General features: G+C 40.5%; 1 protein-coding gene across 1 annotated transcript in view; it reads right to left on the reverse strand.

The window, feature by feature from the left end:
• The window catches only part of GRM4 (glutamate metabotropic receptor 4), a 470,882-nt gene that overhangs the window by 362,293 nt on the left and 94,594 nt on the right, over nucleotides 1-13,995 (reverse strand). The window contains 1 exon segment of the mRNA XM_032218566.1: nucleotides 7,560-7,776. Coding sequence (XP_032074457.1) covers nucleotides 7,560-7,776 — 217 coding nt within the window.

Below are 13,995 nucleotides of genomic sequence, written 5' to 3' on the forward strand. Positions count from 1 at the left end.
TAGGGTTAGATTTTTACCACCATTTAAATTTTATACTGTTTTATATTGCAATGCTTTATTGTACGCTACCCAGAGTTCCTCTTTACATTCAGAAATGGGAAGGAAAGGAAAGGAAAGGAAAGGAAAGGAAAGAAAGATAAAAAGAAAATCAAATATAGGTTGAGAAAAAAGAATGTGCAGTTCTATACCACCTCAAAAAAGATTTTTAATTATAAGTTCCCAGTTACAGGTTCCTATGTTAGGACAATAGCTAATTTAAACATCACCATAAATAATTAAAACATAAATATTTATCCTTTGGCATTAAATTTTGGTCAAAGGAATAAATGAAAGAGGAGAGAAACACACAAACACACACACACACACACACACACATAACCAAAACCTGATCATGTGTTCAGGATGTACGTCCTACAGAAGATGAAGCCCATATCTGCTGCATTTCCTGGCTGGTTGTTAACAGCAGGGAGGTGATCTAGGCGGTTGTTGCCGCCTCCCTCCGGGAGGGGGTCTTTCCCCCCGCTTTAAAGGCGGCGGTGGTGAGACCCCTCCTGAAGAAACCATCTCTGGATCCAGCCGTTCTAAACAACTATCGTCCAGTCTCCAACCTCCCCTTTGTGGGGAAGGTTGTTGAGAAGGTGGTGGCCCTTCAGCTCCAGCGGTCCTTGGAGGAAGCCAGTTATCTTGATCCATTCCAGTCTGGCTTCAGGCCTGGCTACAGCACAGAAACCGCTTTGGTCGCATTGACCGATGATCTCTGGAGAGCCAGGGATGGAGGCCATACCTCCATCCTGGTACTCCTTGACCTCTCTGTGGCTTTCGATACCATCGACCATGGTATCCTTCTGCGACGACTGCGGGAGGTGGGGGTGGGAGGCACTGTTTTACGGTGGTTCTCCTCTTACCTCTCGGACAGGTCGCAGTCGGTGTTAGTTGGAGGGCAGAAATCGATGCCTAGGCCCCTAACATATGGGGTGCCGCAGGGTTCGGTCCTGTCTCCCCTACTTTTCAATATCTACATGAAACCGCTGGGCGAGATCATTCAACGGCACGGGATAAAATACCACCAGTATGCAGACGATACACAGTTTTATCTGTCCGCCCCGTGCCAACTCAATGAAGCGATGGACGTGGTGAGCCAGGGCCTTGAGGCTGTTAGAGACTGGATGGGGGTTGACAAGCTTGTACTCAATCCAGATAAGACCGAGTGGCTGCTGTGCTTCCCTCCCAATAATTGGCCAAGTGTTCCATCTCTCAGGCTGGGGGGTCAAATACTACACCCCTCAGATAGGGTCCGCAACTTGGGAGTCCTCCTGGACCCACAGCTGACTTTTGAACACCATTTGTCAGCTGTGACCAGGGGGGCATTTGCCCAGGTTCTCCTGGTGCACCAGTTGTGTCCCTATCTGAACCGGGAGGCTCTCACAACAGTCACTCGTGCCCTTGTGACCTCTAGGCTGGAGTACTGCAATGTGCTCTACATGGGGCTGCCCTTGAAGAGCATTCGGCGACTTCAGCTGGTCCAGAATGCAGCCGCACGAGCGATCGTGGGTGCACCTCGTTTTACCCCCGTAACACCTATCCTACGCGAGTTGCACTGGCTACCTGTTGATCTCCGGGTGCGCTTCAAGGTGCTTGTTGTCACCTTCAAAGCCCTTCATGGTATTGGATCTGGGTACTTGAGAGACCGCCTACTGCCAATTACCTCCACTAGGCCAATAAGATCCCATAGATTAGGCCTCCTCCGAATCCCATCAGCCGGTCAATGTCGACTGGCAAGTACCCGGAGGAGAGCCTTCTCGGTGGCTGCTCCGACCCTATGGAACGAACTCCCTGTGGAGATTCGTACCCTCACCACCCTCCAGACCTTCCGCATAGCCTTAAAAACCTGGCTGTCCTGACAGGCCTGGGGCTAAAGACTTCAACCCCACCCGAATAGTATGACTGTTGCGCTTTTTAATGATGTATTGTCTTTATGTGTGTATCTTGTTTTGTTTTTTCCCTCCCCCTGGATTGTGAGCCTCCCTGAGTCCCCTCAGGGAAAAGGACGGCATATAAATAAAGTTAAATCCTAAATCCTATGCTTTCCTTATATTTCTTACTGAGGCAAAGTAGCTGATTCTGTAAACTTAACATTCCACAAAGTTCAAAGAGCTGGGATTTACACACTCACTGGTTTGTACATTCATGCCTCCCTAAGAAAGGCTAATTATTTTGATAGCAGATTTGATTGGGGCGGGGGTAAGTAATGCTCCCCCAATCCTATTTGAGGCGCTTAACATTCATAGATGATTAAAACACATGAAGAACGGTTGCAGGAACTGGGTATGTCTAGTTTAATGAAAAGAAGGATAGGGGAGACATGATAGCAGTATTCCAATATCTCAGGGGTTGCCACAAAGAAGAGGGAGTCAAACTATTCTCCAAGGCACCTGAGGGTAGAACAAAAAGCAATGGGTGGAAACTAATCAAGGAGAGAAGCAATTTAGAACTGAGGAGAAATTTCCTGACAGTTAGAACAATTAATCAGTGGAACAGCTTGTCTCCAGAAGTTGTGAATGCCCCAAAACTGGAAGTCTTTAAGAAGATGTTGGATAGCCATTTGTCTGAAATGGTATAGGGTTTCCTGCCTAGACAGGGGGTTGGACTAGAAGACCTCCAAGGTCCCTTCCAACTTTGCTATTATATTGTATGATGACAGCAAAATGGTTTTTCCAAATACAAAAATGAAAGTAGAAGTTATATTTGGAGGCACTCTCATTTCCCTGTAGACTTTTGTAGGATAACAATTCATCATGACATATGCTCATTGCATCAAATGTCAGGAAACAAGTATATATAGTTGGGCTTTGCATTGTGACATGACCACATATATATAACCATGTTTCCATCACTGTGCCTTATTGTGAACATCTACACATTGCTACCTTTTCATTTCCTCAAAATAGTCAGCTGGAGATTATTATTATTTTTTAACAATGGAAAATGAGATTGGTTTAGATTGTTCCTAAATCCCAGGAAAAAAAGTCATAAAAATTAGATATTGTACCGTTCGATAATATTATCTCTGTTTCAATGGTGGTCAATGCGTTTTGTGTTTCAGCCGCTGACCTTGGGATACTTGCCCATTGATATTACAAGTATCTTGTAATAGCATAATTCATAATTTTAGCATAATTCTCTATGTCTCTGCAGTGCTCTGCAAACTACTAGCCTTTTGCAAATAGTTGCAATAATGAATCCAGCCTAGACTATGCAATTAAAAGAGCTTAGGCAAGATTTATAGCAGGATTATATCTGCAGGGTATTGTCAATGTCTAACATTTGGACACTATGTGGTCCTTAAAAATAAGCAATTACAAGAAGCTTGATGTGCTGTATAAACATATAAACACAGACGCTTTTGCACAAAGTTGGAAAATATACCTCTTCTGATTAATATAGCAGATGGAGAGAGAGGAGCAAACTACACACACAAATATCCCATTTGTCAATGAATTTCTGGAAGCTGAAAAGCAATTCTGCAGAATTTCCCAAGGTCTGTATCCATAGCTGAATTGCAATCTTTTGTATCAGCCCTTTTCTGATGCTTTAAGTGGCAACCTGACCTACAGAAATTTAGTAGACTAAGCTGTTTCTGGCAAAGAAATACTGTAAGAAATTAATTTTACCTGCTAATATGCATGTCCTTAGGCAGCTCTTAAAGTCTCAAGAATAGAGATAATAAAAATAGGATAACAATTCTGTCTTATGCAGGCTATGTTTTTATAATAAATTTATTTATGTTTACATATGCAAAGATTAAAACATTAGATTAAAAATGAATGCAGACTAATAAAAGTATAAAAAAGTAAAAATGCAGAGAAAAAAGAAAAAAGAATAAAGAAATATATATATATATATATATATATATATATATATATATATATATATATATATATATATATATATATAAAGAAATATTTTCTTGTTTCATCATGACAAATATAATTTCAATAACTTATCACTTTCTCTGATACTACAACAAAAAATCCTTCCCTACCTTATCTTATCTATAAACAAATTTTAAAGCCTTATCATTCAGTCATAGTCAGAAAATGTCCATTAAAATGTCCATTAAAAGTTAACAGGAATAATATATATATACACCAATCAAATAAACCAGTTTTGTATTTCTTTACTTTTAAGACAATAGCTTATCACTTTCTCTAAAAAATACAACAAAAGATCGTTTCTTCTCATATCTTATCTCTTACAAAACTTTAAAGCCTGATCCAATCCTGATCAAGAAAAATCCACTAAGAGCTAACAGAAACCACAACACATACAGGGCGGGGCATAACCTTTTCCTAGGGGGTCACAGCAAGATCGACAGCAGTTTACAACTTCCGCCACACCTCATTTTAAAGCCCATAAAAAACTGAATTGAATGAGCTATTAAATGTTAAATTTGCTTTAAGAATGGCTGGAAAATTCGATTCGGAAGAACAAAGGATCATTGACAGAATAAAATGCATTGCCTTTCGAGAGGCTCGCGATGCTGGAGCGACGTTTATCAATCGAAAATGGATTGCAAACAAATTGAAACGTCATTCGGATTGGGTTACTGATAATTGGAACAAAACAGCCCAAGAATGTTTCACAAAATTTGGAGAAGGGCGTCCTCTGCAACTGTCCCAAGAAAGCAAAGCCATCATTGCAACTGGCAGTCGCAAACAACGAAAAGGAAACCGAAAAGTGGCCCAAGAAATCCTTCAAATTCGTGGAAAACGAGTTGATCAAAGGACAATCGGCCGATATCGAGAACGAGAAGGTTTGAAGCCATTCCACGTCATTTGCAAACCATTGAAAACTCAAACACACGTTCAAGATCGGCTTTGGTTGTGCGATTGGTTGTCTGAATGGACCGAGGAAGATTTTCTTCATTTGGCGCCATCTGACGAATTCTTCGTTTATGCCATTCGAAAACCGAATTTCCAGAACGATCGAATTTGGGCTAAAGACGTTGACGACATCGCCAAACATGAACGATATCGACAAATCGTTCGCAATCCGACTTGCATCGGGATTTTCGTCATTTTCACAACCAAGAAACTGCATTGGGTTTTGAAGGATAAAGGGGAATCCTGGGATGGCAGTTATTTCCGTGAGAAAATTTTATTGGAGAATGTCATTCCATTTCTCAGTGATCCAGACAATGTCTTGGTGGTTGGTGAGGCTGTCTTTCTTCATGACAAAGCTCCTTGCATGCGTGCAAATGCGACTCAGCAATTGTTAAAGGAAAACAATGTCGAATTTTGGGGCAATGACGTCTGGCCGGGAAATTCGCCAGATCTCAATCCGGCAGAGAACATTGGGGCCATAATTAAGGATGAAGTGGAAGCTCTGATGATTCAGGAGCAAGGTCAAAATCGATATTCGGTTGAAACTTTGAGAATGAATTTGGAAACTGTGTTGAAAAATCTGGAAAATCGAACGGAACTGTTTGAAGATTTGTTGTGTTCTTATCCACCTCGTTTGAATGCTGTTCGAAGGGCTAATGGTGGTCATACTGACTATTAAATCGTGTCAATAAACTCAGTTTTTGATGGGCTTTCGAATGGTGTATGAATTATTTGTGTTGTTATTACAAGTGTTGCCGTGACCCCCTAGGAAAAGGTTATGCCCCGCCCTGTAGATTTTAACCTTGATCAAATAAGTGGACTGAAGAAAGCTCCATAGAGAATACAGTCAATTATTTCGGTAGAACAAGGATCCATTAAAAAAAAAAAACAGCTCCGTGGAATTCCTCTGCAGAACAAGGAAAAGACCCGAAGATTGCCCACTCAATGATTTTGGAAAGTTATAAAGTTATAAATGGATTAAGAGTCCATATGGATTTGTAATAAGATTTTGAATAAAACTTCCTGTGTGTTGTTTAAATTTTACTTAAAAAAATATGAAGATTTTGAAACTAAGTGTAACTAACCTTCCTGTGGGAAAATGTTTTTGATTGAGGGGTGGGGGGAGAGATAATAGAGAACTTTGAAAGTTGAACACTAGAGGGAACCAAAAAGAATTAAAGATTATAATTAATATTTAACTAATATAGAATGGAGGCAAGTATTCTAACTTTGGAAGAATTCACGGATATTTGGGAACAATGCACTCAGAAATTACTTTTAAGATTATCTGCCATCATTAAAAATGCATTTTAAAGCTATGATAGAAGAGAACAAGATTGATACTGAGGTTGTTTCGAATATGGGATTAAAAATGACACCTTACAAGAATAAAATGGAAAAATTTGTACACTAGAAGAGAATATACATAGCTCAGGATTGAACTATGCAGTCATTGGTGTTTTTTGAACTTGATTGTTTGCTTACAGACATTTTATAACCCAATTAGGTAACAACTTCAGTACTAGGAAGTATGGGGTTTGCTCCAGGGGTAGGTTTCTGCTGGCATTACTGCCAGCTCAGTGCGTGTGCATGCGTGGTTGTCTGTAAATAGGGACAAAACATTTTAAAATGCCAAAAAGACATGCTGTGGCGACCAGGAAACCAGTTCGGGGGGGTGGCAAACCTGCCAACTTTGCTCCTTGTTTATATGCAGTAGCTTACTCTGCCAGTTTTGGTGGCATTTGGTTTTCTGGCACACATGCCCCAAAATAACATGGTTGGCATTTTACATGTGCAGAGGAGGTCATAGGGTAGAGCAGGTTTATTATGCTTTCAGAAAAACAACAAATCTAGATTTATAAAGAGCCTTCATAAGACCTAAAAAGCACCAGTCAGATCTTATGGAATAAGATGCCTTTAAGAAATCCAAATGTTCACTGTCTCTTCCACCCAAGTCAAACTGGCTAAGGAGGGCAGTGCCCAGCAAGTAGAAGGGAAGGGATATGTTTGCACCAACCTGAAGTAACCAATAGTATCTGGCCAGAACCAGCTCATCAACTGCATTATCAGTGATACACACCAGTAAAGAGGGAAACCTTGTTGTAAATTGGGAACAACTAAGAATGATTTTTAAATTGCCTCAGCCATTGGTTGGGGATGAGAGAAAGCCAAATAAAGTAGTTATTATGACCATTTTAATATAATCACTTTTCTGTTTGCATAGCAATAAAATGTTTTTAAAAGTTGGTATGTACCCATAAAGGAAAACTTCCATTCAATAGACAATGTCCAGCTGAATTATGACAGGAAATAGAATATATACCCAATTGTTAGATGATCTGTTGGTTATCACAATTTTAAATACCTTAAGACAGCAATGTTGTTGCATTTCAATAAATATAAGACTTCCAAAGATCCTTCTGAGCAACCCAATTTATAATAATAACTTCCTTGTCTCCTTCATACATTATCATTTTTATTCAATATATCTAATGGGAACCAATTATTCATTCAATTAATACTTTCAACACAGTGTCTGTAGATACATTATCCTGAAGCTTTGTAATGACATTCTGTGACTTCCAAGTCTGGCATTTAAAGATAATTCCATTAATCTATGTCAAGATGTTCTATTATCCCTATACCCCATCTTTATAAGGATTTAAATTTACATACCATTCTCCCTGGATTTCTGAATGAAGGCTTCTACTCCACTTTCACCATAGCTCCCTTCAGAAGCTAAAGTTGAAACATAATTCCACTTGAATGCTTTAACAATGTCTACCATAGCCTGGGCTTGGTAAGTATCAGAGGGGACAACGCGGGAAAAGAAGTCATATCTACTGTTGTCACTCAGGTCAGGGGCTGTAGAAGCATAGCTTATCTGAGGAATCTGTGAAAATAAAAGGAGAAATCGCATTAAACAGCAGAACAAGACTTAAACCATGTCCTACTTTTCTAATGGATTAGAAACAAAATAAATAAATAAATGAAATGTATAACGTTTCAGAGCAAAGACAGAGATTAACAACTGTATTGGATTTAAGGAGTTCCCTATGTTCCACCAGATTTAAGTCATAATTTATTGTCACAACATCTGACAATGTCAATCACTCCCTTATACTGATGAAGAAAATTAGATCAGAAATGGGCAACCCAGCACCATGGGTGCATGTTAGACTACAATGTTTACAGTCCACTCTGGGTTAAGTGAAATAAATGACAGCCTAAGGATGAATTTGCCTTTTTTTTTCTTCAGTTGAATTTCTTCTTTTTAGGATGCATACATCAGGTTTTTGTATGTTTGTAGGTAGAGAAGACAAACTGATTTCTGGAGTTTCAGTCAAAAGGGGCTCCATGGGCTCCATAAAATGAGAGGTTTGGAGTCTGCATGTGGCCTGGGTCTCCAGTTGCCTTTTTTATAAAACAGTCAACTGGCAGATCACCAGTTCCATGCCTGCATAATGCCACCTTAGATATCCTTCTCTGTCCCTCATGTTATTATAGGTGTTAATAAGGATACTGGAAGGCTTCATTGATCTCTCAGTAGCTGCAGCCTCTTCCAGTTTTTGCACTTTTATAAGTCAGCTCTGATACCAATTACAGTGGTTAGAAAAGTTTGCTGACAGTGATTAGAAAAGTTTTTAAAGCTCAGTAAAGAAAGCATCTTTTCCCAAAGTGGCTTTATTACAGACTAGAAATCTATCTCAATTTATGATGGGAGTAACTAGACAATTGTTTTGCTATCACAAAAATTAGAAACAGTGCTCTCTGAGTTTCAACTTTAGAAACTCTGGGTTGTTGATCTCAGCAGTGAGATCAACTCATCCCATTGTCTTGACTACTTTTTGCTTGTTTGTTTTTCTGTTGACATTTTTTTCCAAAGAGGCAGAAGGGAATAATGAAGTTTCTGCATATACAATCTCTACTTCAGAGGTGGGTTCCTACCAGTTCGCACCTATTCGGTAGAACCGGTTCGTCAAATCTACCAAACCGGTTAGAAGAGGTTCCACCAGTGGACCCAGAGAGCAGGCCACACCTACAGAAGAGGTTCCAAAAATTTTTGAAATCCACCACTGCTCTACTCATTGACCTACATTAAAAGAAATTTGGACTATAATACTATTAGCTTCCTTTTAGTTTCTAAAAGTCTTGTTGATCTGAAATAGCTATCTGATGTTTCGTATTTCTTATTCAAGCTTCTGAACAAAAAAATCAAAATACAACTTTACATTTTTAATCTGAGATCTTCTTAATTGCTATACTTGAATGGTTTATACTTTAATTCTCATATTAAAAAAACTGCCAGCCAGTAAATATTTATTGCCATTATGTTTTTTTTATCAAACACTGTCTAGGAAAAACATTACATACTGAATAGTCTAATATAAATACAACATTTGCATAATTAAATATTATCAAATATGATATAGCAATGGGCGTCTTTCAAATAGCTCTGAGTTCTTTGTAAGCTATCGAGAATTCTACTCCTGTACAAAAACACTTTTTTTTCTTAGAGATGGAGATTTTACATCCTTCACTACTAATATTCTGTGGCAATACATAGCAACATCTAAATGTAACATGTGTTCCAGGACATTCTCAATGAACAACTGAAAATGTTGTGCCTGTTCAATTGTGCCTGTAAGAATTGGAAGCATTACATAAAATACATCCTGGAATCAGTGGTGGGTTTCAAAAATTTTCACCACTGCTTTGGTGGGTATGGCTAGGTGGGGTGGGGTGAGTGAGTGGGTGTGGCCAACTTGATGTCACTCATGCACATGCCCATTCAGTCACATGACCCCCCACCTAGCCACGCCCACCAAACCGGTGGTGAAAATTTCTCTTTTGCCACCTCTTTGAGGGGGACAATAACAAAATACAATAATAATACAATAATACAATAGCAGAGTTGGAAGGTACCTTGGAGGTCTTCTAGTCCAACCCCCTGCCTAGGCAGGGAACCCTATATCATTCCAGACAAATGGCTATCCAACATCTTCTTAAAGACTTCCAGTGTTGGTGCATTCACAACTTCTGGAGGCAAGCTGTTCCACTGATTAATTGTTCTAACTGTCAGGAAATTTCTCCTCAGTTCTAAGTTGCTTCTCTCCTTGATTAGTTTCCACCCATTGCTCCTTATTCAACCCTCAGGTGCCTTGGAGAATAGTTAGACTCCCTCTTCTTTGTGGCAACCCCTGAGATATTGGAACACTGCTATCATGTCTCTCCTAGTCCTTCTTTTCATTAAACTAGACATACCCAGTTCCTGCAACCGTTCTTCATATGCTTTAGTCTTCAGTCCCCTAATCATCTTCGTTGCTCTTCTCTGCACTCTTTATAGAGTCTCCACATCTTTTCTACATCATGGTGACCAAAACTGAATGCAGTATTCCAAGTATGGCCTTACCAAGGCATTATAAAGTGGTATTAACACTTCACGTGATCTTGATTCTATCCCTCTGTTTATGCAGCCTAGAACTGTGTTGGCTTTTTTGGCAGCTGCTGCACACTGCGGCTCATATTTAAATGGTTGTCCACTAGGACTCCCAAGATCCCTTTCACAGTTACTACTGTTGAGCAAGGTACCACCTATACTGTACCTGTGCATTTTGTTTTTGTTGCCTAAATGTAGAACCTTACTCTTTTCACCATTGAATTTCATTTTATTAGATAGTGCCCAATGTTCAAGTTTGTCAAGATCCTTCTGTATCTTTAGCCTATCTTCTAGAGTGTTGGCTATTCCTGCCAGCTTGGTGTCATCTGCAAATTTGATGAGTTCCCCATTTATTCCCTCATCCAAATCATTGATGAAGATGTTGAAGAGTACTGGGCCCAAAACAGAGCCTTGGGGTACTCCACTGCCTACTTCCCTCCATGAAGATGCAGTTCCATTGAGGACTACACATTGAGTGCGGTTGGTCAGCCAGTTACGGATCCATCTGGTGGTGATGCTGTCTAACCCACATTCTTCTACTTTATCTAATAGTAGGTTATGATCTACCTTATCAAATGCCTTACTGAAGTCCAAGTAAACTATATCGATGGCTTTCCTCTGGTCCATCAAATTTGTCACATTATCAAAGAATGCAATAAGATTCGTCTGGCATGATCTGTTTTTGACAAACCCATGTTGGCTTTTGGCTATTACTTTGTTTGCTTCTAGGTGTTCGCTAATTCGTTGCTTGATTATCTTTTCCAGAATCTTTCCTGGTATTGAGGTCAGGTTGATAGGTCTGTAGTTTCCTGGATCTGTTTTTTTCCCCTTTTTTTGAAGATGGGAACCACATCAGCTCTTTTCCAGTCCTCTGGTAGTTCCCCTGTGCTCCAGGATCTCTGAAAATTATAGTTCAGTGGTTCTGAGATCTCGTCTGCCAGTTCCTTCAAAACCCTGGGGTTTAATGCATCTGGTCCTGGTGATTTGAACTCGTCTAGGGTAGACAGGTGCTCACTTACGATTTTCTTCCCTATTTCAACTTGTGTTCCTAATCTGATTTTTGTGGTGCTGTTTTTGATAGGTTGGACTGTTTTATCCCTTTGTGTAAAGACAGATGCAAAACATAAGTTAAATAGTTCTGCTTTCTCCCTGTTGCTTGTCACCTTCTTGCCACTTTCTCCCAGCAATGGACCAATTGTTTCCATAACTTTTTTCTTGTTTTTAACATGTTGGAAGAAGCTTTTTTGTTATTTTTTACTTTTGTGGCAAGCCTTTCTTCATTGTGAGCCTTAGCTTTCCTCACTTCATCTTTACATGCTTGGGCTATTTGCTGATATTCTGCCTTAGTTATGTCTCCCCCTCCTTTCCACTTTTTATACTTATCTTTTTTGTCTTTCAATTTGTCAGAGAGTTATTTATGCAGCCATGCTGGTTTCTTTTGGGAGCTGTTACTTTTCTCTTCATTGGTATTGTGCTAGACTAGGCTTTTGTAATCTCATTTTTTCAAAATTTCCAAAGTTTTCTGAGTTTTTTCCCCTTGAGGATTCTCATCCATGGAATTTTTCCCAAGTTTATTGAAATTAGCTCTCTAAACTTCGAGAGAGCTTGGGAAAAATTCCATGGATGAGTATACAGCCATGGTTTTGCCAAGAAACAACCTTAATGTCCAAATTGATTTTAGCTGAAGAAGAATTTTGACTCAAGAAGGACTAGATGCAAGTCCATGGGGTGTCCATGCATGAAGAACATGGTAGTGATGGCAGGAGCTTTTTTGCTGACCAGAGGACTTTTCGCTGGCCTGTGGCTGCCTCTTTAAAAGCCACTTTGCAAAGTGGCTCTCCAAGATACAGCAGTTGGCTGCAGGATGCCAAAAAGTGCTCCAGTCAGCAAAAAAGCTGCTGCCGTCACTTGCATGTTCTTCACACATGTGCATCCGCATGAAGAACATGGTGGCAGTGACTGGAAGGCTTGTTTGCCAGCCAGAAGCCCAGCAGTGGCAGCTGGCTGGGGGCCGCTGAAAACTCCAAGCTCAATGGAAAGACTCTGGACTAGCTGCCATGGGAGGTAAGCAAAGAGGCAGTGGTGGGGGAGGAAATGAGGCTAGGGCTGGGGTTTAGGAGGGGAAATTTAGGCTACTGGCAAAGGGAGGGTGTGGTGGCAAGAGGGTGGCAGCTCTGGGCAAGACTGGAGCCAGAGCCTCAAGGAATGGTGCTTTCCTGGGGGCCTGGCTCCAACTCAGGTATAGTGGGCAACATACTTACCTTTGGTGAGCTGAGCAAGCAAGGCATGGAGGTGCCTGGAGAGGCATCTAGCTGGGGGCTGAGCCATATGGTAAAGGCATATATAGGGCTCAGATGTTCACAGCGAGCGGCGAGCAAGTGAGTGAGCATCGAGCAAGTGGGGAGAGTAAGCATTGGGTGGGTGGGGAGAGCGAGCAGCAACTGGGTGGGTGGAGCAAGCGAGTGGCAACAGGGGGATCAGTTTGGAGGTGTGGCCAACTGGCCATCGCTACCAATTCTCCGACTGCAGGGAAATGGCCACCACCAGTTCACACTAACCGGTGCAAACCAGTTGAATACCACCTCTGCCTGGAATCTTTTGTGGAGAATTAGCAGTATGAAACATGCGGATATAGAAAGTATAATATAGGTTTTTCAAATATTTTTAAATATTAAGAATCACCAAATGTCAATTCAGTGCATCAGCTACCAAATATTGCAAAATACCAACAAATAGTCAACTGTTGAAAATCAAATATAATTGAATGTCAGATATGCAGAAAGTCTAAAGAAATTTTTAGCAGGTGACTAAACCTGAAGAACTTACCATCAAACATTTGAAGAATTTACCATCAAACATTTACCGTGATTTACCATCACAGGGATAATTTTGAAAGAAAATGCTAGGAAAAAAAGGCCTGATTTTGTATGCCTAGAGACCACAGTCAATTAAATCCGGCAGTGCTGTTGGAGGAGGCAGCAGCAGCTATTCCCCTCAGCTTCGAGAGCCTGTGGCAGAAATCACTGTGCGCAGTTTGAAACAGCTGCGCGGTGTTTTCTTGCCACGTGCGCGGCTGCGCAGCCGCGCACCTTAGAGGGAACAGTGTCCCCAACCTCCTCACTGTCTGAGACTGCCACCAGCTCCACTGGCAGCTGGCGGGCCATAACACATTCATTCAGTGACCATTCAAAATTACAAGGGTGTGACTAAGGTGGACTTAAAACCAGCCTTTAGAATCTCAGCCATCGCAGCATCCCTGCAATAATGTGATCAAAATCTGAGCATTTGATGCCCAGCTCACAATTATGACATTGCAGTGAGCTGTGGTCACATGACCACATGTGAGATTCCCTACTGGTTTCCCATAAGAAAAAAAAATGGAGAAGTCAGCAGAAGACAGAAATTATGATCACATGAGGTTCTCACTTAACAATCCATGTGGTTGTCACTTAACGATGGCCACCAGATCTGCCTTTACTAAGCAATATTGTCACATGATATTACATTTTATGACCGTTGTTTAGAAATTTCAACTCTAGTCTCAATTGCCAAATACTACCTTTATTATAATTTGTTAGTCATACTATTGAATATAATTAATTTAGATTAACTCAGTTAGTAAAATCGTAGTAAGTTATGGTTGGCTGGTGTTGTTGTTAAACAAGATAGGTA

This window comes from Thamnophis elegans, chromosome 5 (assembly GCF_009769535.1).
Source record: "Thamnophis elegans isolate rThaEle1 chromosome 5, rThaEle1.pri, whole genome shotgun sequence".
NCBI classification, from domain to species: domain Eukaryota; kingdom Metazoa; phylum Chordata; class Lepidosauria; order Squamata; family Colubridae; genus Thamnophis; species Thamnophis elegans.